The sequence below is a fragment of the Gobio gobio genome, assembly GCF_949357685.1.
Source record: "Gobio gobio genome assembly, chromosome: 10".
Taxonomy (NCBI): domain Eukaryota; kingdom Metazoa; phylum Chordata; class Actinopteri; order Cypriniformes; family Gobionidae; genus Gobio; species Gobio gobio.
Window position 1 is genome coordinate 22,571,816 of NC_137116.1, and position 27,968 is coordinate 22,599,783.

At 42.9% G+C, this 27,968-nt stretch overlaps 1 protein-coding gene across 1 annotated transcript; it reads right to left on the reverse strand.

The window, feature by feature from the left end:
* slc18a1 (solute carrier family 18 member A1) lies at positions 1-27,968 on the reverse strand. Its single transcript, XM_079826224.1, has 16 exons — positions 27,920-27,968; positions 26,326-26,455; positions 25,576-25,906; positions 25,399-25,457; positions 20,738-20,821; positions 5,234-5,326; positions 4,961-5,050; positions 4,816-4,859; positions 4,649-4,709; positions 4,325-4,420; positions 3,869-3,947; positions 3,680-3,731; positions 2,588-2,651; positions 1,999-2,118; positions 506-639; positions 1-429 (listed from the first exon to the last, which is right to left on the reverse strand). Exons 2-16 carry the CDS (start codon positions 26,438-26,440, stop codon positions 322-324), a joined length of 1,530 nt encoding a protein of 509 aa, XP_079682350.1. The 5' UTR covers positions 26,441-26,455; positions 27,920-27,968; the 3' UTR covers positions 1-321.

Sequence of the window (27,968 nt, forward strand, 5' to 3'; positions counted from 1 at the left end):
GACGTAATTGGGACACTGCTTACGTCTTGGACAATGCTCCCAATTTCGGGACTTGTGGTCACTATTACACATCACAATAAAAATGTTTTAAAAAGTTGACAAAGTAGGGCCATTTATTTCATTCAAACCAACTAACAAAAGACAAAAGATAAACAACAATTACACAAGCATACAGTTAAAAAAAACAATATTTATGTTGCACTAAATATTTGTACTTGAATATGTAATCATATAGTGAAGGATAGAGAAAGTTACAATATTGTTCATTTTAAACCTTGATGATTCGTTGACCCATTCCTTTATGAGTAGGCTATGTGCACGTCACTCTTCAGTGTCCTCCTCACTATCATCACTCAGGGGGAATTCTCTGTACCCGCGCTGTGTATTGTAGCTCTTCACATGCATTGGACACTCCTGATTAATAATAGCCTAGAGAAACAAGCATCATGCTTCATTATGAAATATTTAAGAATATTGATAAAGACATGCAAGAATAGTGTCTCACCATCTTCTCTTCCCGAACAGAAGGATTTTTGAGGAAGAAGCAAAAGGGCGCATACAGGATGTTGACAATGCCGATGATCACCATGAGATTAGGGAAGCCGATAGCTCTTACTATTGCCCCTCCGGTAGATGGACCTGCAGCATGAACGCACCAAAATAAGGAAGAGTCAGTTTGGCTCCCAGAGCTCTTAGGGTGAGCAAATTCTACATGTGATCAACAGAAATTTTGAGCAGAAAATAGATCTAAATGGGATGGGGTTTTTCTCTCTAGGGTATGTTTACCGGATAACGATGTACTAAAAACGGATTTTTTTTGTTGCTGCATTTTTCACATGCAGGCGACAACATTGTCAAAATGAACCCTGTTCACACAGATCTGCAAAAACTGCATACCATAAGCATGCCAGACCTAGTTGACGATGTCACTTTGTAAAGAAACACTATGCACCTATAGACCAGGGGTGGCGAACGTCGGTCCTGGAGAGCCACAGGGTGCGTCTCAATCAGTTCCCTAGTTCAGTAGTCAGGGCACTGATCAGGGAGTCTGCCATTTTAAGGGCTGTCTCAATAGCAGAATCCTTCCCATGCACTGAAACGTTCGCTCCCTAAAAAGTCCCACAATGCACCGCAAAACCCAGGGTGCATCGATGCTCACTTCCCTTAACGGAAGTTCTGAAGCACGAAACTTAAATCACTTGAGCCAACTCACTACACATAATGACCGATAATGACATGCCATATGTATTTTTAAAAATAGACACCATTATTTTATTATATTTCAGCATAAACATACATTGTTAGACAGGTCATGAACACAATCCAGCTAGCATTTATATTTTATTTAAGGCTGAAATGTTGCACGTATATGTAATAAGCAAAGTATTTATCATAAAGTACTTTAAATAACATTACAAGAAATGCCAGAAAGATATCAGCTCTGCTGTTGTTCATAAATACCAGTAATGATGTTGTGCAATGAGGAAGTTGTTATGTCCCTGGAAATTGAGTCATCAGTGTCCCAATGTGTAGTGAGCCAGCGTCCATTACTGTAATTACCAGTGCCCAAACTCATGTACACCATATACTGATTCACAAGCTCGGGAGCTAGGGAATGAGACGCTAACTGAATGAGACGCACCCACAGTCCTGCATAGTTTTGCTTCAACCCTACACCTCAACAAGCTAATCAAGGTCTGAAGGGTTACTAGAAAGCTACAGGCAGGTGAGTTTTATCAGGGTTGGAGCTGAACTCTGCAGGACTGAGGCTCTCCAGGAGTTCGCCACCCCTGCTATAGACTGAAACACGTAGGTAGCATGCGCATGATGTCACCTATTTCACAAATTCACATTTTTGTAGTTTAAACGGAGATGATAACGATAATGTTTTCAAAAACTTGCACTTTGAAACCCGTTTTCAAGAGTTTACGATTTCAGGCCCCCAAAAGTAAGTAAACGTATAAAATAAGAGATACAGCTGCATTTAGGTGTTATTACCAACAGCAAATCCCATGCAGAGTGCCACATCAGCAATAGCATACACACTTCCATACACAGAGACATGTCGGATATCCACTAGGTAACCCATTATGGCCATCATAGAGGAATCAACCATTCCTACAAGCAAAAATAATTTGTGTTTAGTTACATATTTCATGCAATGTAATAGAGTTGTGTATCTTAAAGGCATAGTTCACACAAAAATTTAAATTCTGTCATTTTAATGCTTTCTTCTGTGGAACACAAAAGAGGATATTTAAAAGTAAATTTTCATTGGGCAACAACACAGGGAATTTTTTTAAAAACTGTATCTACACTCTAAACATTTTTTATATAAATTACGCTATAAAGCACCTCTGAAGAACCGCTGAAAAACCACTGAAGCACCAAAATTGGTGCTATAGCACTTAAAAAGGTTCCCCTATGATTACAAGCCAAGAACCATTTTTGGTGCCATATAGAACCTTTTTTTTAGAGTGTACTTTTGTGCCCCACAGAAGAAAGTCATGAGTAAATGATGACAGAATTAGCATTTTTGGGTAAACTCTCTCTTTAAATAATTGAGAAATAATTAAATAATATTCACCAATAGCAAATCCCAACCCTCCATTGGGACCAATAAGACCATAGATGTTTTTGGCAAAGGGAACCTACAACAAATTCACATTATGTTACTGTAACATGTATGTTGTTTGTTATATTGTTGTATGTTGCATAAACTAAGCCATTATGTTAAGACAGTGTCTTAAGATCTAGTATGAGTCACTAGCAGTTAGGCAAGTGGCATTCAGTCTTACTTTTCGTATCAAATTAAGCCAGTCTATGTTTTTATGTAACTGATTTAAAAAAAAATTATGAACAGTCTTAAAGAAAAAAATGTATGTCTAACTTGTAAGACTAGTCTTAACGGTTTATGCAACCGGCCCCTGGTGGTTGATTAGTTCATGCACCTGTTCTGTTTTACCTTGATTACTCTCCCTATGTATTTAAGCCCTTAGTTTTGTCTGTTTATTATTCTGCGTCATCTTTGTTACGATTATTATTACTCCTGTGTGTTCCAAGTCTGTTCGTTAATAAAGTGTGTTTTGTTTTGGACACTCCTCCTTCGTGTGCTAACCACAGTGTGAAAGTTACAATCACCACAGTGCTTTTAAAGTAAGATAGTAAGATTTTTGTATTGTTACTGAAAGAAGTCTCTTATTCGCACCAAGGCTCAATTTATCTGATAAAACATACAGTAAAACACTAAAATGTTGTGAAATATTATTACAACTATTTTCTTTATAGGTTTTCTTTTAAATATATTTTAAAATGTAATTTATTCCTGTGATGTTCAAGCTGAATTTTCAGCATCATCAGTCTTCAGTGTCACATGAGCCTTCAGAAATCATTCTATTATGCTAATTTGGTGCATTTCTTATTATCATATTTTTATAATATGTTTGTGGAAATCAAGATACATTTTTGTCAGGATTCTTTCATATTTAATTAAAATAGAAATCTTTTGTAACATTATAAATTATTTTACTCTCACTTTTGATCAATTTAATGAATCCTTGCTGAATACAAGTGTTAATGTTCTTTAAAAAATGCACTGACTAGTGTAGTTGTTTTACATAGTTTAAGCATGCATGGGCCATGATGTTCGTAAGTGTAATGCAACATTTGTTATACTCACACAGAGCAGACTAATACCAACTATAAGCATGCCAATCATGGAGCACAACCACCTAAAATCAGAGAAGCATTTCTAAATGTTGCAGATCTTGCCTCTGTAGACATGTCTCCCCCAATTACTTTTACATGTGCTGATCAATTCATTTATTTTCTTGTAAATCTTGGACATACAAAAAATTTACAGTATTACCTTCCCATTTTATTGGCCAGTATCCCAAACAGATTGGTTCCAATGAGGTAAAAAACACTGGCTGGTAGGAAAGCCATACCTGCAATATCAGTGGCTATGATTAATTTAGTCAATAAAACCACAGAATGTATAAGAAAAATAACACAGACAGGATATTTAGCAGGGTCATCAGAACCATCAGAACCCTCTTGCTGACTGGCTCTTTTAATTCTTATTAGTTGATTGAACTACACAGAAAAAAACACTGATCTTCTCAAAAAGGCATGTGTCACTTATTTCTCACTAGGGAGGTTTCTAATGATAAATTGGTTCTGTATTATTTCAAGAAAATTACTTTAACATTAAATTTGTGAGAGAGGAAACAAACAGGAATTACATACTTACAGGAACTAAATAAGCAGGAAATGAAGATGTTTCAATCACATTTTAATGACTTGGAATAATAGAGTTTCTTACCAAGCTGCCATTTTGGCGAGCACATTGTTTGCATCATCCAGATGGGAAGAGTGGGCTCTAAAATAGCCACCCCCATGTTTGCAAAGCACAAAGATCCTGTAATTATATACAGGAACCATAATCTTACTCATCATTCACTCGGCAGAGCTCTTCATCCGCTTCATTTACAAATCATTTTAGCTGCTCACATCAAAACATACAGCCATGATTTTATGGAGGCATACATGTAATTACAGAAACAGCTACCTCACCTCCACAACAACTTTTCAAACTGGTGGGCAGTATTTGAGGATGTATTTGATTTTATTTTATTTACACACACACCTGCACTAATGAGTATGTAGGGATCCTTCAGCAGGGTAAGTAATGGTGTTCCTTCCACACTCTGAACAGAAGACATAAAAATCAAACTTATCATAGTAACACTAACGCAAACATTTCTCATCTATCAACTTTCATAACACTCATTTTAATAAATGAATGCTACTCACCCCTGGAGATATTTTTGAGGGCTGAAGGATGCAGAGCTGGAGGACTGGTGTTTTGGGTATTGAAAACAATTCAATAAATCAACTTAATATTATGTAACAGGCCAAAGGGGCATATTCATTATTAGTTTTAGTATTAGTATCTTACCTCCATCAAACACAGCCAGGAAGGCAAGGACGAGGAAGGGAGAACTTTTACCAACAAACTCATACATAACACTGCCAAATGGTGCTCCAACTGAAACGAGTACATTTTGCATTGTCAATTATGGCACAAATTATGTTACCTTCATTTAGGTGCATTATAATTGCTGGTCACTTTCAGTTGTTGTAATTTTGTGTGTTACATGATGTTACTTTACATTGTTATATAGTGAAAAGCACAAAAGAAAAAAAAAATACAGTACTACATACTACTTACTGAGCACTCCCATGGCAAGTCCTCCCAGTGCAACTCCCATGGCAATTCCTCTCTCATTGTCATCTGTGTAAACACTAGCTAACATCCCCAGACCTACAGAAGTACACTGTTTTTTAGTACACTAATTTTTTTAAATCATAAATACAGTGGATATAAAAAGACTACACACCACTTTTGAAACAGCTGTTTTTTGTCATGTGAAAATGAAACAAAGATAAATTAAATTGAAAAACCAAGATAAATTGAAAACCAAAGTGACACATTTCAGAGAAAAAAGGTTAACTGCTCAAGTGTGCACACCCTTTTATAATTGGGTATGTGGCTGTTTTCAGAATTAAATAATAATCAGGCTTATGTGAAATAGGACTCTTCACTGTGACTCTGATAAACTCCAAATAAATCTCTGTTCTAGTAAGATTTTTCTGACATCTTCTTGGTTGCATGCTACTACAAGAGCCATGGGCCACAAAGAGCTTACAAAGCATCAATATCTAATGTAGTACTCAACAGGATCTATTGTATCACTTAGGTGAGTGCTACATAGAAGCTTCCAAGGCATTAGATATGAAACACGGTGAAGACAGTCTTAAACAAGTGGAGAAAGTATGGCACAACAGTGACATTATCAAGAACAGGGCGTCTCTCCAAAATTGATGGAAAGTCAAAGAGAAAACTGGTCAAGAGGCCTACAGCAACAGTTGCAGCTCTTTCTGGCAAGTACTGGTTGCTCCCTTCATGTGACAACTATCTCCTGTTTTCTCCATCTGTCTGGACTATGGGGCAGGGTGGCAAGACGCAAGTAGGGATGTCCCGATACCACTTTTTCATTCCCGATACCGATACAGATGCCGCAGCTTTGGCTATTTGCCATTCCGATATCAATCCGATATTTTTATGAACCAATACTAATAATAATAATAAAATAAATGGAAGCAGTTTGCTCAATTAGCCACCTAAAAACATCTCATTCAAATGGAGAACAAATACTTCTCCAGTATATAGTCCACAATAACAGTTAATTATAAAAGACTGCCACTCTTTAAGTACTTCGGTACTTAATGCTACCAACAGGTTTAAAGTTAAAACAATTTAAACTGCAGCATTCAGCATTGTAAACTCTCACAGTGCAGCTATGATCAAATCACAGCAGTAATAACAAAAAGGCACTGAAATGTATAACATTCCAAATAAATAACATAACATTGACACACATTTTAAACCTTACCTTATTAATAATCTTTCATAGCGCAAAAGTATTATAATACAGAGCGGGACTAAGCCGTATGCGCATCCCGTGCGCAGGATGATGCGCTTGAAGCAACACAGATTGCGCAGGATGATGGGCTTGAAGCAGCAGTGCGCAGGATGATACGCTTGAAGCAACACAGAGTCACAGCTATGGAATGAATTCTGTGCCATAATTAAACAAACAAATCCAGCATTTTGCAAACAAACACGATCTGCTTTGCAAAGGAAAACTCGACTCGCAAACAAACAGAAAGCGATAAATTAAAAATAAAATATATTTTAAGCAGAGGAGGCTATATTATAAGCAGAATTATGAATATTTATTGTCTGCTGTCACCATTTCCCGGGGGAGAAGGACCAAGCCCAGCCTATAAGTTCACATCTGATGCAATATCAAATTTAGCATTTAAATGAACTGTGTTAAAAGTAATAATTAAAAACTATAGCCTACCATTTGAACTATTTTGGATTTGTTCAAAGTATTGAGGGTGTATTGTACTGTATTGGAAGATCACTATTGTGTATCAAACTCAATTTTGAGATTAATAAATTATTATATGCCTGAAATCTGCTGTTTTGGAAGAGGACATTGCTCAACTGCATTTGTGAGAAAATCTGTGCAAACTGCATTTGTGAGAAAATTAAGCTGAGAGATTGTAATTGACAGGTATTTGTATGGACTAGATTTGGTATTTGTTCAAAGGTTACATGCAATTTGTAGGATCGTTTGTATTTATTTGTGAAATATGATGTAATTTACTCACTCATTTATTATTTGCAAAACACAGTACATAATGTGTTACTCCTCTGCGTTTTCACTCAAACTGACCTTTGTATTTGCAAATCGCTTTCTGTTTGTTTGTCTGTCGAGTTTTCCTTTGCAAAGCAGATCGTGTTTGTTTGCAAAATGCTGGATTTGTTTGTTAAATAATGGCACAAAATTCACTCCATACACAGCGCGCCGCTCCGCCCGCATTGAAAAGTTCAACACAAAATGAAGATACATCGATGCGTTGTGTATCTATCTATGCTATATTTTATCGAGCCGTTACTTTGAACAGTTTAACATTTTAGTTATCGTGCGTGAAGAACAACACAATCTCTAGTCCAGTGTTGTGATCTAAACAGACACCCGCTAGAAAGTAATGTTAACACGTTTACAGCAATAAACTCAAGTCAAGGGATGGCGAAACCATAGAGCGTTATCTACAGATCAAGCATAATAACAGGAACACTGAATCATCTAGTAGAGTGTGTCATCGTGTTGACTGTCTGTCGTAACTGAACGCGACACAGTAAAGCAGAATGGAGAATGTCTGACGGACGCAGCGGAGGGAATTATTCACGTGAACTTAAATATTCATCTGTAGCCTACTTCACATTAAACTATGGAATGGCTTCAGAACACTTAATATAGTGCACGAAGCGTTGATGATGCTTTATGAGCATTTTTTTTGTGTGCATTTTGTGGGGCACTGAATATTATACGCACAGTATAGGATTTGGGTGGGTCCTGTCTGATCGATACCCGATCCGGAAAATAATGGCGGATCGGAGCCGATACTGAGTAGCTATTGGATCGGGACATCCCTAGACGCAAGCCTTTTCTGACTAAAAAAACTTGTGCAAAAACATCCCAAAACCATGTGGAAAATGTGTTATGGTCTGATGAGACCAAGAGTGAACAAATTGTTAAAGGTATGTTTGGAGCAAAAACAACACAGCACGTCACCATTGCATGGTGGTGTTGACAGCATCAATTGGCTTGCTTTTCTTCAGCTGGAACTAGGATTTTAGTGAAGGTGGAGGGAATCATGAATAGCTCCAACTATCAGTCGAGTTTGGCATAGAACCCTTTGGCGTCTACTCAAAAGCTAAAAATAAAAAAGGCCTAAGTGAAAATATTCCCAAATCTAGATGTGCTAAGAATCCAAATAGTCTGTGTGCTGTAATAAAGTCAAAGGGTGCTTCAACTAGTCCAAGACTGTGCACACGTATGCAGTTAGTTATTACAAGTGTTTTATAAACTTTTATTCAGCAAGGATGCATTAAAAGGATCAAAAGTGACAGTACAGACATATATAATGTTATAAACGATTTTATTTATTTCAAATAAACTGATCTTTTACACTTTCTATTCATCAAACAATTCTGAAAAATTGGCTTTGTCATCACAAGAATACATTACCTACATTATATATTACAATAGAAAGTTATTTTAAATTGTAATGGTATTTACAATATTACATTTTTTACTGTATTTTTGGTCAAATAAATGCAGCCTTTGTGAGAATATAAGACAGTGGTTTTCAAACTTTTTTAAGAGCGACCCTTTTTTTTTTTTTCGCGACCCAAATGCCTACAACCGTTTACATTCAAACAAGTCAAGCCAATCATAAGAATACTTTGACGGTATCCTCTATTAAACCAATCCGGTTGTTAAGTCTGACCTCACGCGGCAGCGCTTCCGGGTCCAAACGCTCTCTTTCATACCACAAGAAAACAACAAACGTCTCGGTTACGTATGTAACCCTCGTTCCCTGAGGAGGGAACGGAGACGTACGTTAGTGACTAACGAATGGGGGTTTCGCTTAGAAGCCAATCATCTTCGAGTATTCAACAGCGCCCAATGGCAGTGCCAATGCCATGGGCATGCGGAATTTGCATGCGTAACTCCGCCCCACCTCGTGGGTATATAAGGAAGTACGCTGGCAACATCGCATTATGTTACTGCTGCAGGAGCCAAGACTGAACTCCGCGTTCCAGGCAGCACAGCTGACGTGGCAAAGGAAACGTACGTCTCCGTTCCCTCCTCAGGGAACGAGGGTTACATACGTAACCGAGACGTTCCCTTTCGTTCAGTCACTACGACATACGTTAGTGACTAACGAATGGGGGTTCCAATACAACAACGCCACTCAGCTGTCATCCAGTGCCCTGCGTAAGTGTGAGTACCCTGTCGTAAGACTAGTACGGACGAAGGACTCCCACTTATCACAGGATTACCAAGGTACACTGGGAAGCATATCCCAGTGAGGGAATGCCAAGATGCCTACCCGTGGGGAAGACTTAGAGAAAACACATATGACCCGCTGAGGGCTGCATATGGAAGATCTCTAGGGTACCAGCCGAAGGTGGATTTTTAACCCTAGGGGTGGCAGGGACTTGCCAAGGGAAAGACACCTGCTCACTGAGGAGGCTTACGGTGGAAATACTCGTGTGGGGGTCGCCGGAGGGGAACCATGCACACGGAGCACCTGGCCGGACATGAGGGTCTGGGCTCGAAAGGGCAGACTGAACTGATGTCGGCGTAAGCAGTGCTGGAGGAGCTCAGGGCTCTCGGGGAGCTCACCTGAGGAAAAATATCGCACGTATCCAGTCCTTGGAGTGGAATGGCGAGCAAGCGAAGACACCTGAGCCTGGCCCATTACCGGCCACCCGTAGGGGCGAGTACATAGTCGGACACTGGCTCCACTCGGAGATTGTAGAATCTGGCGAATGTGTTGGGTGTCGCCCAGCCTGCAGCTCTGCAGATGTCTGTTAGCGAGGCGCCATGCGCTAGAGCCCAAGAGGAGGCAACACTCCGAGTGGAGTGTGCCCTCACACCAAGGGGACATGGTCGACCTTGCTGCTGGTAAGCCAAAACAATGGTGTCCACTATCCAGTGAGACAACCTCTGCTTTGAGAGAGCACTTCCCTTCCGCTCTCCACCATAACAGACAAAGAGCTGGTCTGAGGTCCTGAAACATCGCGTACTGTCTACATAGGCGCGGAGAGCGCGTACTGGACAGAGCAATGCCAAGGCTGGGTCTGCCTCCTCCAAAGGCAGCGCTTGCAGGTTCACCCCCTGATCTCGGAACGGAGTGGTGGGAACCTTGGGCACATATCCGGGCCGGGGTCTCAGGATCACGTGAGAGTTAGCCGGCCCGAACTCAAGGCACGCTTCGTCAACCGAAAATGCTTGCAGGTCCCCGACCCTCTTAAGCGAGGCCAATGCGGTCAGCAGAGCCGTCTTCATAGACAAGAACTTAATCTCAGCCGACCGCAAAGGCTCAAAGGGAGGCCTCTGCAGAGCACTTAAGACTACTGAGAGGTCCCAAGAGGGAACGAGAGGAGAGCGAGGAGGATTCAGTCTCCTCGCCCCCCTCAGGAACCTGATGATCAGGTCGTGCTGCTTACTTACCTTTTTGTCTCCCAGGAGATCGTGGTAGGCAGATATTGCGGCCACATACACTTTAAGGGTGGAAGGAGACAGCCTTCGCTCCACCCCCTCCTGGAGAAACGATAGCACGGACCCGATCGGGCATTTCCAGGGGTCTTCTAGGCGGGAAGAACACCATGTGACGAAGAGGTTCCACTTCAACGCATAGAGACGTCGCGTAGACATAGCTCTAGCGGAAGTGATGGTAGCGACCACCGCAGGTGGAAGACTACTCAAACCTGCCGCGTCCCGTCCAGAAGCCACACGTGGAGCTTCCAGAACGCTGGACGCGGGTGCCAAAAGGTGCCCCATCTCTGAGTGAGGAGGCTCAGAGGAATAGGCCAGGGAGGGGCTGTCGCAAGGAGTAAAAGTTCTGAGAACCAGGCCTGGCCGTGCCAATACGGGGCGACCAACATGACCTGCTCCTTGTCCTCCCTGATCTTGCACAGTACCCGTGCAAGGAGGCTCACTGGGGGAAACGCATGCTTGCGTAGCCCTGGCGGCCAGCTGTGCGCCAGTGCATCCGTGCCAAGGGTGCCCTTGGTCAGGGAATAATACAGGGAGCAATGGGAAGAGTCCTGGGAGGCAACAGATCTACCTGTGCGTCGCCGAACCGTTCCCATATCAGCTGAACCGTCTGGGGGTGGAGTCTCCACTCTCCGGGGAGAGGCTGAATCCGTGAGAGCTCGTAGGCTGCACGGTTCAGGTCTCCTGGGATGTGGACAGCACGAAGGGACCTCAGGCGCTTCTGACTCCACAAAACGAGATGGCGGGCGAGTTGAGACATACGGCGGGAGCGTAGACCGCCCTGGTGGTTGATGTACGCTACTACGGCCGTGTTGTCTGTCCTGACTAGTACATGTTGACCCCTCAGCAACGCTCGGAAGTGGTGCAGGGCGAACCGTACTGCCAGCAACTCGAGGCAATTGACATGCAGAAGGCGCTGGGGTCCTATCCAGGAGCCCGCGGCTGCTTGTCCATTGCACATGGCACCCCAGCCCGTGGATGATGCATCTGTTGATACAACAAGATGCCTGGAAACTCGTTCTAAGGACACTCCGGTCCGTAGAAAACTGAGGTTCGACCACGGGGTGAGAGTCTGTAAGCAGGCCCGAGTCACTTATACCCGGAGCGTGCCAGACCGTCATGCCCATCTCGGGACTCGATCGCGTAGCCCGTGCTGAAGCGGTCTCATATGAAGCAATCCGAGCGGCGTCACCGCGGCTGCAGATGCCATATGCCCCAGGAGCCTCTGAATAGTTTCAGTGGAACCGCACTCTTGCCCTCGATTTGACGAAGGGAAGTCAGCAGAGACTGCGCGCGCTCGCTCGAAAGCTGCGCGCACATGGCGACCGAGTCGATATCCATACCGAGAAAAGAGATCCTCTGCGTGGGGCAAAGTTTGCTCTTCTCCCAGTTGACCCGAAGGCCCAGACGGGCTAGGTGATGGAGCACCAAATCTCTGTGTCCGCAAACCTGCTCTCGAGAGTGACCCAGTATGAGCCAGTCGTCGAGGTAGTTCAGGATGCGAACCCCGTGCTGCCGAAGAGGCGCAAGGGCTGCCTCGGCAATCTTCGTAAAGACGCGAGGGGACAGAGATAGCCCGAATGGTAGAACTGCGTACTGATATGCCCGCCCCTCGAAAGCAAACCGTAGGAACGGTCTGTGTCGAGGTAGAATGGAGACATGGAAGTAGGCGTCCTTCAGGTCGATCGCTGCCAACCAATCGTCTGGACGAACGCATTCGAAAAGGCGTTTCGCTGTCAACATCTTGAACGGAAACCGGTGAAGGTAACGGTTCAAGACGCGCAGGTCCAGGATCGGTCAAAGCCCACCGGTCTTTTGGGGTACAATGAAGTACGGGCTGTAAAACCCGGAATTCATCTCGGCTGGAGGGACAGGTTCGATCGCACCCTTCGCCAGTAGGGTGGCAACCTCCGCTCGCATGACGGGGGCATTGGCCCCGATCATAGTGGAACAGACTCCCCGGAAGCAGGGAGGAACCTGCGCGAACTGAATCGCGTAGCCGCACCTGACTGTCTTCGCGACCCAGCGGGACAGCCCTGGAATCTGAAGCCAGGCTCCCAGGAACTGCACCAGCGGGGTCAATCGGACTACAGGTGTACCCGGTGTGGGGCAGCGATGCAGCGTTACCGACCCGGACAAGGGAGGCTGTTGGGCGTCCCGGTGTGGGGGTGCGGTTAACGGCTGCGTCCTGACAGAGGAGACCAGGGAAGGACGCGCGTTCCACTGGGGTCTGCTCTGCCAGGAGGCTGGCGACAGAGAGGGATGCGAGTGGCGGGACCCGTGGGTGGCGCGCACTGTCATCACCGGTCTCTGGGTCCTCAGAGACAGGGACATGAGTTCTTCCCAAGCGCTGCTAGCCCGGGGGCCAGCAGCGGAAGGATTTTTCCCCCGGCCCTCCACCGGGGGAAGGAGAGGTCCTGCTACCATCCCCTGGGAAGAACTGGAACCCATCTCTGAGTTGTCCACCTCCAGCCTGGCGTTTAACCAGGCTGGGGAGCGGACTGGGCGTCATCCTCAACCACCTCCACGGCGCGGCCCGGGTGAAGGCTGCTGCTGGGGCCGGGCGGGAGGAGGGAGGGCGCCCTGGGCGGCGAGCGGACTGAGGCGACTGAGCCGGCGGCTGGTGCAGCAGCTGGCCGCCGGGGCAGTACGTGTTACAGCCTCAGTCTGCTCTGGGGCGGCCGAGAACCGTTGGGCGCAGTTCTCAGCCGCGCCGCCGAAGAGGCCAGCCTGGGATATGGGTGAGTTGAGGAGGCGGGCCCGCTCAACGTCCTCCACATCACCAGGTAAGGCCAGGTGTTCTCCCGGACCACAGCTGTGGACATCTCCCGACCCAGGGAGCGTGTGGCCACCTTCACCGCCCGGGGGCGGGATCAGTTGCGGCACGCAGCTCAATGAAGAGCCGTGGGTCGGCTCCACCCTTGTGCATGTGCAAAGGGGCGGCGGCCTGCCCGTAGCTCTGCAGGACCACGCCACCGAAGTAGACGAGCCCACAGGCTTTGGGAGGGTGCTTAGGACAGCCACACCACGCCACGTCAAGCCCTCTGTGGACACCGTAGTGCGCAACAGAGAGTTCAACAGTGGGGGTGAGGGGGCCCCAGTGTACCCTAGGCCGCGGCCCCATCAAGGGCAGAGAAGGTGGAGGAGGCCACCAAACGATCGCGGGAAGCACGGGGACTTCCGGGACCGCGTGATCTCCTCATGCACCTCGGGAGCGAAAGGTATTGGGGGCGGGGCCCAACAGCTGTCGGGTGCCGTCCCCAAAAACCAATCGCGCAACCACGAGCACTCGCGACTGGGCGGAGTTCCACACCAGCGCGAGACTCGCGGCTGCCCGAGATAACATGGCTGTCAACTTTAGGTCGGATCAGGCAGCGCTGACACACCCGGAGGCGGAGCACAACTCCTAATCGTCATCCCCAAAGGACTCCAGCCCACCTTGGGATGCGGCGATCGACATCTCACTGCTATCTGGAGCGTGAACGAAACGAACGAGGCGTCAGAGACGGGCCGCTGTTTCAGTCCAACACTCGCGGGTTTAAGCAATGTGCGAGAGGGGGCGTGGCCCGAGGAATGATCGTCGGGGTTCTTAATACCACGGCACCGGACTCAGGTCACCCTGGCCACCAGCCAAAGTACCACCTCTCTCGGAGACGGTAGATTGGGGTGTGGCAGAGGGGACTCTCTCTCCTCACGGAGATCACTGAGTCTTGACCGCAACATCGCGATGGTCACGTTCCCGCAGTGGGAACATGACGCATCCACAAACACTGCCCGAACGTGCTGAAGCCCAAACACATCGAGCAGTGAATGTGCCCATAGACAGCAACGGAGATCGATCGCACCCGGAAATGCACGGGCGAACCGTCTTGAAAAAGACGTGCCACGCGCAAGCTCTTTTTGTGAGAGGAAAGCTCTGCAGAGTGCCGAAGCGCCCAGGGAAACACACACACAGCTGTTGCAGATCACTGCACAGATCAGCAGGCAGGCAGCATGAGATCGCTGGAACGCGCCGTAACACCAACACCCTGGAGAACCGCTGGTCTCGAAGACTGAAGAGAAGACTTCAGAATTCAGGCTTGTAGGAGTGAAGAGATCCTCTTGGCTCCAAAGCAGAAACATAATGCGATGTTGCCAGCGTACTTCCTTATATACCTACGAGGTGGGGCGGAGTTACGCATGCAAATTCCGCATGCCCATGGCATTGGCACTGCCATTGGGCGCTGTTGAATACTCGAAGATGATTGGCTTCTAAGCGAAACCCCCATTCGTTAGTCACTAACATACGTCGTAGTGACTGAACGAAAGGGAACGGTGCTAATATACACACACAATGTGGTGTAATACTACAAAATATATATATATAATCATAACCTTTATCTCCATACCAAAATTCCAGATGGCCGGACAGTGATTCATCTTTTATAAATCGTTAAAATACGTGATGCGATCTGGGAAAACCCGTCGGATATGGCGCTGGAACATTTTCAGCAAAGTCGAGGAATAGGTTGAATGTCCATTTTTCGTCAAAATTGGGTTTTCATTAAATAATTATTCTATAACATCTTGTCTATCATTTCTAAAAAATATCATGGCAAAATTCACTTGTTTAGTGCAGAAAAATAGCGATTTATAGCGGCAAGCTAAAAAGACTGCATCTTTCTCTAATGTTTATTTAGATCATGCCCGGCCATAGTTTTCGCTCTCTTAACACCACAAAGACAGTTCACCCATCAAAATAAACCCATTACATGTAGAATAAAGGTGTATCAAAGCACATTGGTGTATCAAAGCACATTTCCCTCCAGTCCTATACTAGTCCTTTGTCGTATGTAAACATACGACAAAGTTTTTCAATACGTTATCGTATCGTGAGATGGCAGAGCACAAGAGAACAACGGAGTGTGAAGTAACTGATCGCTTTTGTGATCTTGCTCGCCTCAATCTGCTTAATCCTGGTGATGTCAGTGCCCTAAACGATCATAATATAATGGATTATTTCACATCCAGAGATGAAGGATCGGATGAGGAAATTACTGAAGAGGAGTTAGTTTAGCTATGCTGCACGTTTTCATATTTTCATATTCAGTTCAGACCTTTATTTTGAAATAGCGATAAACACGGAAAAAAATTAAGATTTGTAGACAACCAATTTGTTTTCATGCCAAGAGTTCAAAATATAACATACAGTCAATTTTTTTAGATAAAAAGTTCTGGAAATGTTTTAAATAAAAAGGGAACAATTAAGGTTAATTAGATTTTACATTTGAGATGCAGCAGTGAGCTATAATGCACATGCTCTTTTATATTTATTAGAGGTTGAATTCAAATCAAATACTGATAAACTGCCTATATACTTCTGAATAGGATGTCTACTTCATAAAATGTATGAAAATTATGGAAATATATGGTTCAGATCACTCAAACCATATGGAAATGGAGGCGCCCTTATATGGTTAGTAATGGAGCTTGGATGTCATCTAGAGGAAAAGTTTGGTACTGCGCCCAAACAAAGTCTTACTGAAAGCAAATTTTCTGACATATCAACCTAAACCTTTGAACACAACTTGTTCAGATTTCTGGCTTTGATTGTCTTGTAGTTTTAGAGTAAAACATATTTTGTAAAATACATATTATAAAATATATATTTTTACATTTTCCTAAACTTAAACTTTAATAACTTTTTTCTATTTTACTTTCATAATTTATTTGACATCTACAATAATCTGCCAAGTGTATTCTTTAAAACAAGACCAACCTTAAGTCTATATTCCAAAGCATGCTTGAATTACAGCCATTTAAGTTTATATAGTGTATTTTCATGTCTATGCGAAAAAAGGGGTGGCAGTTATTTAAACCTGTTTTTCTCAAAATTCCGTTCCTAAAAATCATAGCGATCAGCCGACTTTAGACAACCATAACTTTTGTTTCAGACAAGCCTTGAAAGAAATGAAAATATATTTGAAAAGGGCTTGGCCCCAGCTTTCATAGGATATCAAAAGCAGTAAAAGGTAAAATTTCACCATGTGTTGGGTTTTCGTAGATCACATCACATATTAATGTCTGCGACGCTGTGAGCACAGAGACTGTTGTGTAGACTGTAAGTATTTCAAATGTTGAACTTTTTTAAATGTTTGATGACGTTTAATGTGAAAAAATAGCACTCATAAACGGTCGTCGATGGCATTCTCAAGTGAAACAAGTTGAGGCTTGGACTCAGAAATGGCGTTCCTTACGTCATGTCTTAACAGGCGGATAGATGGCACAAAAATTCCGCTCAGCACTTTACCACACAATCGCTTTTGATTATTAATGCATTCGCAACGCAAAGTTGATTCTGCACTAATTTGATAGCAAGGCCTATATATATGGGACGTTAATTAACTGGTTGACCAACAAGAATTTTAACCAATCGTTTGATTGAAAAAAACAGGTAAGTCATTTGATTGCATCCAGAAATTGTACCGGTAAATAAAGCGAAATGTTATAATGTACTACAAACATTATAAACTCTACAAACATAGCTATAGGTTATTTTAGTTCCCCTCACTCCACAACAAATTGTAACAAGTAGGAATATGGTGTGGCCCCTTTAAGAGCTGCGGGCTCCCTGTTGAACTCTCTGCATTGGATGTGCGCACTGCGCCTCGAGCACTCCAATGTATGCAGGTTATTTTCTGTTCCCAGTTCGTACTGCGTTTAAGACCCTATGGGATTTCTCCTATTCTCGAATATACTGAAGTAATTTGTAAAATCACGCAGTGCTACTGCCCAGTCAAAACAGTGTTAAGACATCTCGCACGCTATTGGCTGGCCAGTGGGAACTGCATGAACCAATGGCAGAACAGCGTAATCTGAGCGAACCAATGGGCACAAAGCCCGCGAAGCTGAGCGCAAGAGCCCGCGATAGGGGCATATAAAATACGCTGTAACTGTCAAAAACGTCAGATTAATCTCCTTCAGCGACGATCTACGGTCCTCGCTGATAAACTCGAACTACACCACCTTTCACCGCGAATTGACGAGCCTACAGGTGGAATAGCGAGCTAGCCAGCCCGGACATCCTGCGAGAGTCAGCGGCCTGCTGTATTTCAGTGTGCTCAAATCGCCAGCGATCCCGCGTGCTGTCACGCCATTCCCCTGCGCTCTTTGGTGAAACACTACAGTGTATCCTTTCTGTACAATACTGAGAAAAACACATCGCTTGTGTGGCATGTGCAGTACTTACATGCACTAGGAGGATAACCACGACGGGTGCGTGATCTGTCTGGGAAGGGCCCACGCGGACGCTGCTCTCGCCGGATCCGGCTGCTCTCACTGCGAGGGTATGCCCATTTTCTCCCTCTGTTCGCGGATATTGAGTAGAAATTGAGTGTGGATGGAGTGTGTCCTGCATCCAACATCTCTTGTAGAAAAACGAGTGGTTGTAATGTAATGTGAGTCACGTTGCTCTCCACCGAAGTGTGCGTTATGCCCGCGAAACGGGGGGTTGCCAGCGAATTGGAGCAAGTATCCTTGTTGAATTGTTTTTATACGCACTGTGACACACCGGGGATGGCTTTCCAAGCCTCTGCCCGATCGCACAGGGGTTTTATAGTGTCCGAAGGCGGCACGCTGTGCAGGGCACCGACTTCCGTGTGGTGCAGAAGAGAAAGAAGACTCATTTGTTTAAATAAAAAAATTAAAAAATTGTATTTATTGAACTCGCCTTTATGGCGGTAGAATGCAGGGGAGCACGCATTAAAGCGGACTCGTAGTTTACATTCATTGCATGAAAAACATTCAGAACAGTATTTTTCTCCCTGACCGGAACAAAAACGGGCCGTGGGGAGAGAACTCAGAGTCTTTTGGGAGGCGGACCGGCCTGAGCGGGACTCAACCCTCCTCTCTTCCTGATCAGCCTGTCAAGGCTGCTTTCTGTGTTCAGTTTTGTCAGCATTCTGAAAGCCGTTTGATAAGGGCCCTGTTCAGATGTCCGCCGGTTGGTTTGTGACACTACATATAGAGCGCTCTCCGCGCTAGCTAAAGAGCGATAATCTGTGAGAACAGTGCTTATGTGCAAGGTGTACGTATTTTAGTAAGGTCGTTGTTAAAAACAGCGTTGGTGTGCAGGCGAGCGCGTTTGACAACAGGCTAGTTGACTGCAATATTTACATCTCCAGTCGCCTGAACCGAGGGGATTGAGAGAATGTAAAGGAAGTCTGTGGTGGTAATCCAGCCACAGCAGGACATTTGAGTGGTTCTATAGCACTGAATTAACAGTGCTTATATATAGGGGTACACCCTATGTAGGGGACACACTGCCTGCAGTCATAACAGAGGAAAGAACTCTTAATTGTTTATTAGAATTGCCATTAATACAGCGTTTTGTGTACAGGCATGCATGTTTTATAACAGGCTCGTTTACTGTAATGGTGAACCTCTCCGGTCGCCTGAATAGGGGACTGAGAGAAGTGGTGGAGGGCTTGGCCGCCATTCACTAAATTGAGACTCACTGAGAAACCTGTGAGAGCGGGGCTCGAACTGGCAACCCTGTGTGCGAAAGTGCACCGTACCAGCAGAGAGCTGGTGACGCTATGACGTAAGGCGCGCTCTCGACGGTGTTTTGTTGTGTAGGGCGTGCGTGCTTCATAACAGGCTCGTTTACTACACTGTTGAATCTCTCCAGTTGCCTGAATAGGACTGAGAGAAGTGATAGAGAGTGACAAAGGCGCAGGGCTTGGCCGCCATTATGCGCTAGACAGCGAGGCAGCAATGACGTAAGTCGCACTCTCGACAGTGAGCGCGCGCTGGGAGAGAGAGGGGCGCACGCGCTGCCGCTGTAGAAAGCGCGAGCTGCAGTGACAACAGTCTGTAACGTAAGCCGCGCTCTCAATATCTTCAGCAGTCTGAGAGAAAGTAATGCGGGAAGCTCCGGCATTAGTTCGCTCGTCCACTCTGGCATTCTCTGTCCGCTGCGCTTCTTAGCGCGGCCCAAGTAAGAGAAAAGGAAGAGCGAGACGTTGGTAATCGTGCGGATTCGTCTTCCTCATTGCCGCCAAATGAGACCAGGCCCTCTGCGTCGAGCGGAGGGAGCAGGTCCGATCGAGAGAACGTCACAGGGGAAACGTCTCTCTGAGGCAAAGACAAGGCACGCGGGCACTGGGCCGACGTGAACTCGCTAGCCTCGGTATACTCAGCCCTCTGGCTCCGCCGTTCTTTTCCGCCGAGGCTCGGACGGAAAGGGGAACGGGAGAGCGTGAGGGCCGGGGTCGCTCTTTGAAAACAGAGCCATCTGCAAACGGAGGGAGGAAATGGGCATACCCTCGCATTGAGAGCACCCGGACCCGGCGAGAGCATGGGCCTTGCCCAGACAGATCACGCACCCGTCGTGGTTATCCTCCTAGTGCAGGTAAGTACTGCACATGCCACACAAGCGATATGTTTTTCTCAGTATTGTACAGAAAGGATACACCGTAGTGTTTCACCAATGAGCGCAGGGGAATGGCGTGACAGCTCGCGGGATCGCTGGCGATTTGAGCGCGCTGAAAAACAGCAGGCCGCTGACTCTCGCAGGACGTCCGGGCTGGCTAGCTCGTTATTCCGCTGCAGGCTCGTCAATTCACAGTGAAGGTGGTGAAGATCGAGTTTATCAGCGAGGACCGTATTTTGACAGTTACAGCGTATTTTACATGCCCCTTTCGCGGGCTCTTGCGCTCAGCTTCACAGGCTTTGTGCCCATTGGTTCGCTCAGATTATGCTGTTCTGCCATTGGTTCATGCAGTTCCCACTGGCCAGCCAATAGCGTGCGAGATGTCTCGACACTGTTTTGACTGGGCAGTAGCACTGCGTGATTTAAAAAATTACTTCAGTATATTCGAGAATAGGAGAATTCCCATGGCGTCTTCGACGCAGTATGAACTGATCGTTCGAAAGGGAACCACTGATATAAGATACACCCTTGAAAATCATTCAACCAAAACTTTGCATTCTTTGCTAACTTACACATCCAATATTTGGTACATTATATCACACATAAACCATTATACCTGCCACAGAGGAAAAAGATGATCCAATTCCCTGCAATGAGCGGGCAAAAAACAGCAGTGCATATGTTCCTGAGAAGGCAAACACTGCGGAGAAAGCATTCAAAGTCAGAGTTTACATCATTTCATTTGTAGTTTGCACTAGCCATACAAAGTGAAACCATATAAACCATGTCAACAAACAACATTTGGAAAATCTCACAGCCTTCTTCAAACATCTTTATGAGCAATCATTTTTTATATTGTTGCTCCTACATAGTTCACAATAATGTTCATATTCAAATGTCAATGTTGGCTTTTAAGAAATGTTTAATTTTTAAAAGGCTGCAATTGAATTAAAAAAGTCATAGCTGAAACTTAACATAAACCAATAAAGACTGTAACTGTCCGAGGTTGTTAATCAATAATATATGTTTGTTAAAGTCATATATTTGCATTATTTCAACTTATTTTACTTATAGAATGCTTATATTTTATTTATAATAGGCTACTGATATTTATATTTATTATATTATACTATATTTATTACACAAGTATAACATATTCATTAAGGCCTATAAGTATAATATATGTATTATATTATACTGTAAGTAGTATAATACTTATAGTATAATATAATAATTACTATATTACACTCAGCATACCCGGTTAAAGAAGTCACCTCTTGCCATTGGTATATAATGGTTTGGGAGTAAAGAGCACCACTGTAATCATTTGCAGGTTTTTCAGAGCCGATTCACAATAGAGAATGCGAAAATACGCATGACTGATAATTCATGATATGATAATTATTTATTTTTATTATTGTTAAGATGCTTTGAATCTGTATTGTATAAAGCACTACAAAATAAAGGTGACTTGAATTGACAAATCCTTAGAGGCAGTGGGTGCAAGATCTGCTAAACCACAAGTGAATGCACTTAACAAAGTTTGAGGCATAAATCAGTCGCATTATGAGTAGAAAATATTTGCTATGATTTTTGATTAAAAAAATCAACTTTTTCTACTTTCAGTTGAGATATTTATGTTATGCCAGTTTATATTATGTTGATTAAGATATTTAGTTGTGGAGAAATAAAGGTAAGTCCTACAGTGTGTGCATAAAAATATATTTTAGGATCACAGAGAGGCAGGGGGATCCTCACAATATGGGGAGTAAAACAACCTCAACTCATGAACTCCATCTCTGTAACCGCTGGGAGTTTAACGCACATTTGGAAATGCAATGTGTCCTAGGTTCAATTTATTTACATTCACAAAATTGCCATCATTTTCGAGGAAGGTCATTTGAGTATTTCACAACCAATCCCCCAGAATAAAAGCTTGAGGATTTGTAAAGTTAAAGCTTTAGGGTTTGAACGTTTGAAACTAAAGAACTGAAGTCATAAATATTTATATTGAAACTATATTATAATAACAAGAAGAAATGGTAACACTTTACAATAAGGTTTCATTAGTTAACATTAGTTGATGTATTAACAAACATGAACTAACCATGAGCAATAGCTGCATTTGTTACTGTATTTGTTCATCTTGGTTAACGTTATAGTTAATAAAAATACAGCTCTTCATGGTTTGTTCATGTTAGTTCACGGTGCATTAACTAATGTTAACAATATTTTAATAAAGTGTTAGTAAATGTTGAAATTAACATTAACAAAGATAAATAAATGCTTTATAAGTGCAGTTCATTATTAGTTCATGTTTACTAATGAACCTTATTGTAAAGTGTTACCGAAGAAATGTACTTCAAATTCCCAGATGATGCATTTAATTAATTTAGAATTTTGCACTCAACTGTCACAGCTTCTCTTACGTAGAGTAGGGCAAATAGACTCTGATTCGGTTTTATGTATGTTAATGTATATATGATGTATGTTTTATGTAAATATAATTTAAGTAACATAACTAATAATATGACTTGTAATATGACTTAAAAGACCTTAAAATTATGATGTAGTGACAGGTTGTTTCTTCTGTAATGTGCCATATATATCCATGTCAAACGGATTATTGGAAAAGAAAAAAAAATGTTGGGTGGGGTCTTGGTCCTATTCATTTGTTGATTGGATGGAGGCAGATGATTGTAAAATAGGGGCAGTTTAAGTTGGACTAAATGATAGGAGAGAAAAGTCTGTCATTTCACAGGAAAATGCGGAACAGTTTAAGGCCCATTTATACTTCTGCGTCGAGTGTAAGCATCTGCGCTGTTGTCTGCGTCAATGTGCAATTCCACATGCAGACGCTAGGAGGCAGTGTCCTCGGGCATGTTGGTGTAATCAAGACAACAGCCGAAGAAGAAGCAGGTTTTTTTTTGTTTTTTTTTTTTTTTTTTTTTAGAAGAAGCAGCTTGATGTGTAGAATCTGTACATTCATGTCGGAATATCAGCAGCAGTGAGAGAGCGGCTTTTCTTGCAGCTTGAGTTGTTGTATCTAATACAAATTTAGCATCTCTAGTTGATTAGTAAAGTTAAATAAGGAGATCTGGTGCTGGAATGCATTTGTGAAACTATGCGGAGCTCGTGGCCGCTGTTTTCAGCAGCGGTGGCTCAGCAAGCGATTGTTGTTGCGGAGACTTCATTCACGAAATATACCCTAATGTGTCCCTGTTCTTGATATACAATTACTGATTAACATCTTTGGTTTTAATGAGAAAATAAATAAACTATATTCAGCGGATCTATGTATTTATTTACTACCATAAAGAATCGCTGGACTGCAAAATAGTGTGTTATAGCAGACGTAAGGAACTATCATCCAATTTCTGGACACACACACACACACTCCTATCGCAGATTTTTTATTTATTTATTGACCTGAGGGAAGGGTTCTGGCAGACCAATCACAGCGCTTGCGGTCCGCGTAGAATTGACGCGTTGTTACATTTTTGGAGAGGTGCGCGTCAGGCTACGGCGTAGGGTACGGCGTATCCAACGCGTCTATGCGTAGGGTACGCCGTACCCTCTGCGTGCACTCGACGCAGAAGTATAAATTGGCCTTTATAGTTCATGCGTTCATGACCTCAGGGCTAGATTATTGTAATACTGGTTGCCCTGCACGCTTAAAGGTAGGGTAGGTAGGATTTGGTTAAAAAACTTTTTTTTCCAAATTTGTTTAAACTTTCTTTATATATCAATACATAATTAAAATGTAAGTACTCAAAAAAAGAAAGTATAAAAATTGAGTGTCTGTAGACCTCTCACGACTGTTTGAAAGACAGCTCATTATTTCCATTCACTCCACCTTCTCCCTTCTGGGCTCTTTCCAAAGCCACGCCCCCAAAACACATGAACGCGCTACGCCGACCACGATCAGCTCAGCTGAAAGACGCATTATTTACCTGAGGCGAGCGGAGAAGACGTGCATGTAGTGACATCATGTCAGAATCACATGTAATAAAAAATCAAACTTTATCATTATGAATATAAACAAATAAGATGTCTTTTAGTACTCACTATCAAGCTAGAATAACGATACTGGTAAAGTTTAAAATACACACACAACACAGTGTCTTCGACACACACAGATACAAGATAAAAACATCAACATAAACATTGGTAGAGTATATAAAAACAAACCAAGGGCCGAAATAAACGTGCAGGTAAAGTTCCCGGTGAACATGGTAAAAGAGTTTAGACAGAGGGTAGTAGCTAAAGCTAACTTAGTTCTAAAAAAAAGTTCCTGGATGCGGTGTACTAGCTTTTACACATGCATTTTGTTATCTAAAGTTATATTTTGCGAAATTCAACACGACAGCGATCAACTTGAGCTAGGCATATTGAGTATTTATCATCTCTACTAATGGTTCGCTAAGTGTATAACATTGTAACTTTATGCTAAGTAATGTTATGTTAGCTATATTAGGCAGCTACGTGTGCTAGTGAGACATGCTTCATGAAAACATAAACCAAAAAAATGTATAATCAAAATGAAAGATTACCTGTCCAGCAGAAATACAGCCTCTTGAACTCAAATCAAACGGGTGCGCCAGGGTTGCCATGTTTTCACAACAAAATCGGCCCAATTGCTACTCAAAACTAGCCCAAAACAAGCCCAATCGTGTTTCTCCGGTAAAAAACGCGTTTGGGGGGTAAAATATGTGTCTTTTTGGTAGGACTGCCTGCTAAAATTCGCAAATCCCGGGGCAAAATATCACATAATTGGGGTCGCTTCAACCCGCGGACATGAAAAACAGCCCGCGGCAACAGTGTTTGAAGTAGCCCGACTTGGCAACACTGGGACGCGCGCATGTGAGCAGATCCTGGAGCAAAAGCGGTGGTAGCCATGGTAGCGAGAGAGAGTGACAGTCGCCCAAGCCAATCACTTGTTTCGGCCCGAACGAAAATAATGAGCGGTGTTTATTGCAGATTAAAAAGTCTAGAGTCACTCGATTTTTATACTCTCTTTTTCAGAGTACTTAAATTTTAATTATGTATTGACATATAAAGAAAGTTTAAACAAATTTGGACAAAAGTGTTTTAGATCATTCTTACCTACCCCACCTTTAATAAACAAACGCCAGCTGGTGCAAAATGCAGCACCTAGAGTTCTTACTATAACCAGAAAGTATGAACATATTAGCCCGGTTCTGTCTGTTCATGATCCTGGGCCTGAGAACCATTGCACCACCTGTCATAATTTATTACTTACATCATATGACTTACATATTGTGGAGACAAACATGATGATAAACCCAGCAAACATTGGTATGTGATATCCAATCCTATAAAAGACAAGTGTCAGACGTCAGTTTAATTAATCTATTCAGTCCTCTATTATCATAACTTCAGATAAATAACAGTCACTTTAGATTATTTGATCTAAGCATGTCGTGTATGTACCTGTTAGTGAGTGGGCCTACAAATGGGTTGACCATGAGTTGCACCAGGGCTTTGGAAGCAAACAGCAGCCCAACCCTCACATTCTCCTCTTCCAAAAACTCACTGTCCTCTTCACACCCATGTCGGTCTGCAGAACTTCTGTTGACCCCTGCACTTCCATTAGTGCTTAGTTCACTGGAGGAAATGGTGAAGTTGGCAGTGGTGACTGTGATGGTGTAGGTGGTATTGTCGTACAGAGAGAGGATGGAGGTATAGGTGGGCTGAGCCTCAGAAGACAGGCGCTCTTGTGTCTGGTGCTCGATGGCATATAGGAAGGTTGGGATGATGGGAACTGGGGAGAATGAGAGGTGACGTGAGGATGGGAAGAGGAAGAGCCGGTACCTGTGCCAGAGTGCGTGTTTGCAAATAGCCCTTCCCCTATGCCTTCTGCAGTCTGTTTTCGGCAGAGGTCAAGCCGATGCAAGCAGGTAAATGTCATGGGCTTGTTGAGAGCAGAGTCGCTTGTCCAGCATACACTCATCCTGCTGTACATTTCCTCTAATGTTTTGACTTTTTGCATATACAGAATAGACTCAAAGGGAAACCAATGATGTACATGGTCAAAAGTATGTGGACACCTTGTAATCAGAAAGATCAGCTACACATACAGGTACATAAAATATAGGCTACATTTAATGTGTCTAAATGGCAGCAAATCCCTTCATCCATGATCCAACATCTATCATTTGTTTAGTATGGCTGTTTACTTACCAACAACTGTTAGTAGCATGTTATCCAGTAGCAGGGCCACACATACAACTACAAGCACCAGACGAGGAGAGCCCCTGCTCTCGCTGATCCAGTCCATAGGGTTCAGCATAGCCATAATTGACCTCTGTCACTGGACACACAATTATTGGTCCAATTAGCACGGCGTGTATTTTCACAATTGTTAATTATCATACTAGCAATGATGACCTCATATTAATTAAGAGACAACATGGAATATTTGTAGGCTATACATTTTAAATGATTCAGGTACAACAGGTAATTCACATCCATCTAACATCCAACAGGGATTCAAAATAGAGCAGGTCTCTTTACAGTCTTCTGGGATGTCTTGAGGAGAGAGGTTTAGTCTTGATAGGCTCTTTTGGCAGGGCAGGAATTACGTGCTGTGTGATTGAGTTTCAACAATATGATTACCGCTGCTGTAGGGCACATGAGGAACAGCATCACTGTTTCAAAACGCTCCTTTTATCGTTGACTGTCAATGTCTTATCTATTTTGCACTTGGAAAAATGGACAGTAATTTGTGACTGGTTACGATTTTCTTGTCTTGTGTACATAACATAAAGATAATGTATTATATGCCTATGTCATATGGTGTGACGAATGCTAATGCTAACATTGTATTAATACACTACTCTTCTTCAAAAATAGTACGTTTTTTAAAAACAAATGTATAAACAATTTTAATTTAAGTAATGTAATACACTTAGCAAGGAGACAATAAACTTATCAAAAGTGACTGTAAAGACATCTATAATATTACAAAACAAAAACAAAAAAGAAAATATATATATATTTTAAAATAAATGCGGGTTCTTTTGAACCTTCTATTCATCAATTAATCCTAAAACAATCTAATGCATCTGAAAATCAGCATCTTAAATTGATTTATGAAACATTATTTGACAGTGAAAACGTAATATGAGTAATGATGCTGAAAATTCAGCTTTGCCATCACAAGAATAAATTACATTATGAAATACATAAAATAAATAAAAAGGGTATTTTAAATTGCAGCACTATTTTACAATATTACTGTTTTTGTTGTAGTTTTGGTCAAATAAATGGTCAACATAAGACTTTCACTCTGTTCCTGTTCACAGGCATAAGCGCATAAAACAAAGAGCAGATCCACAAGTCAACACCTTTGTCCAGCTTGTTAACCGAGAAAATGTTTGCGATGTGCCCTACTTGTTAACTGAGACTATGCTTTGCGATGTGTTTACAACATTAGCCACATTACCATTCCACATTATTTCCATTTTGTGTTCCCAAACTTTCAACACTTCTTAAAGAGAGGGGTTTCTGTGTGTTTTAACTTGACCATTAACCTATTAGTATTTTGGTAACTACCAACCATGTTTTTTAATACTTGCTGAAAAGCAAGACAAGACAATCCATAATAAAACACTTTTCTGACATTATAAAACAAAATGTAAACAATATAATATATGAAGATCCATCATAAAACACAAAACACAATTAAAATAAAACATGTAATCCATAATCTGTTTCTGATCACTCCCTAATATAAATTAAATATATTAATCATTACTTTTAAAGATAGTTTTACCTTTGGATGCATTCTCTTCAGTGCAGGAGTGTATTCAGTGCAGGTGTGC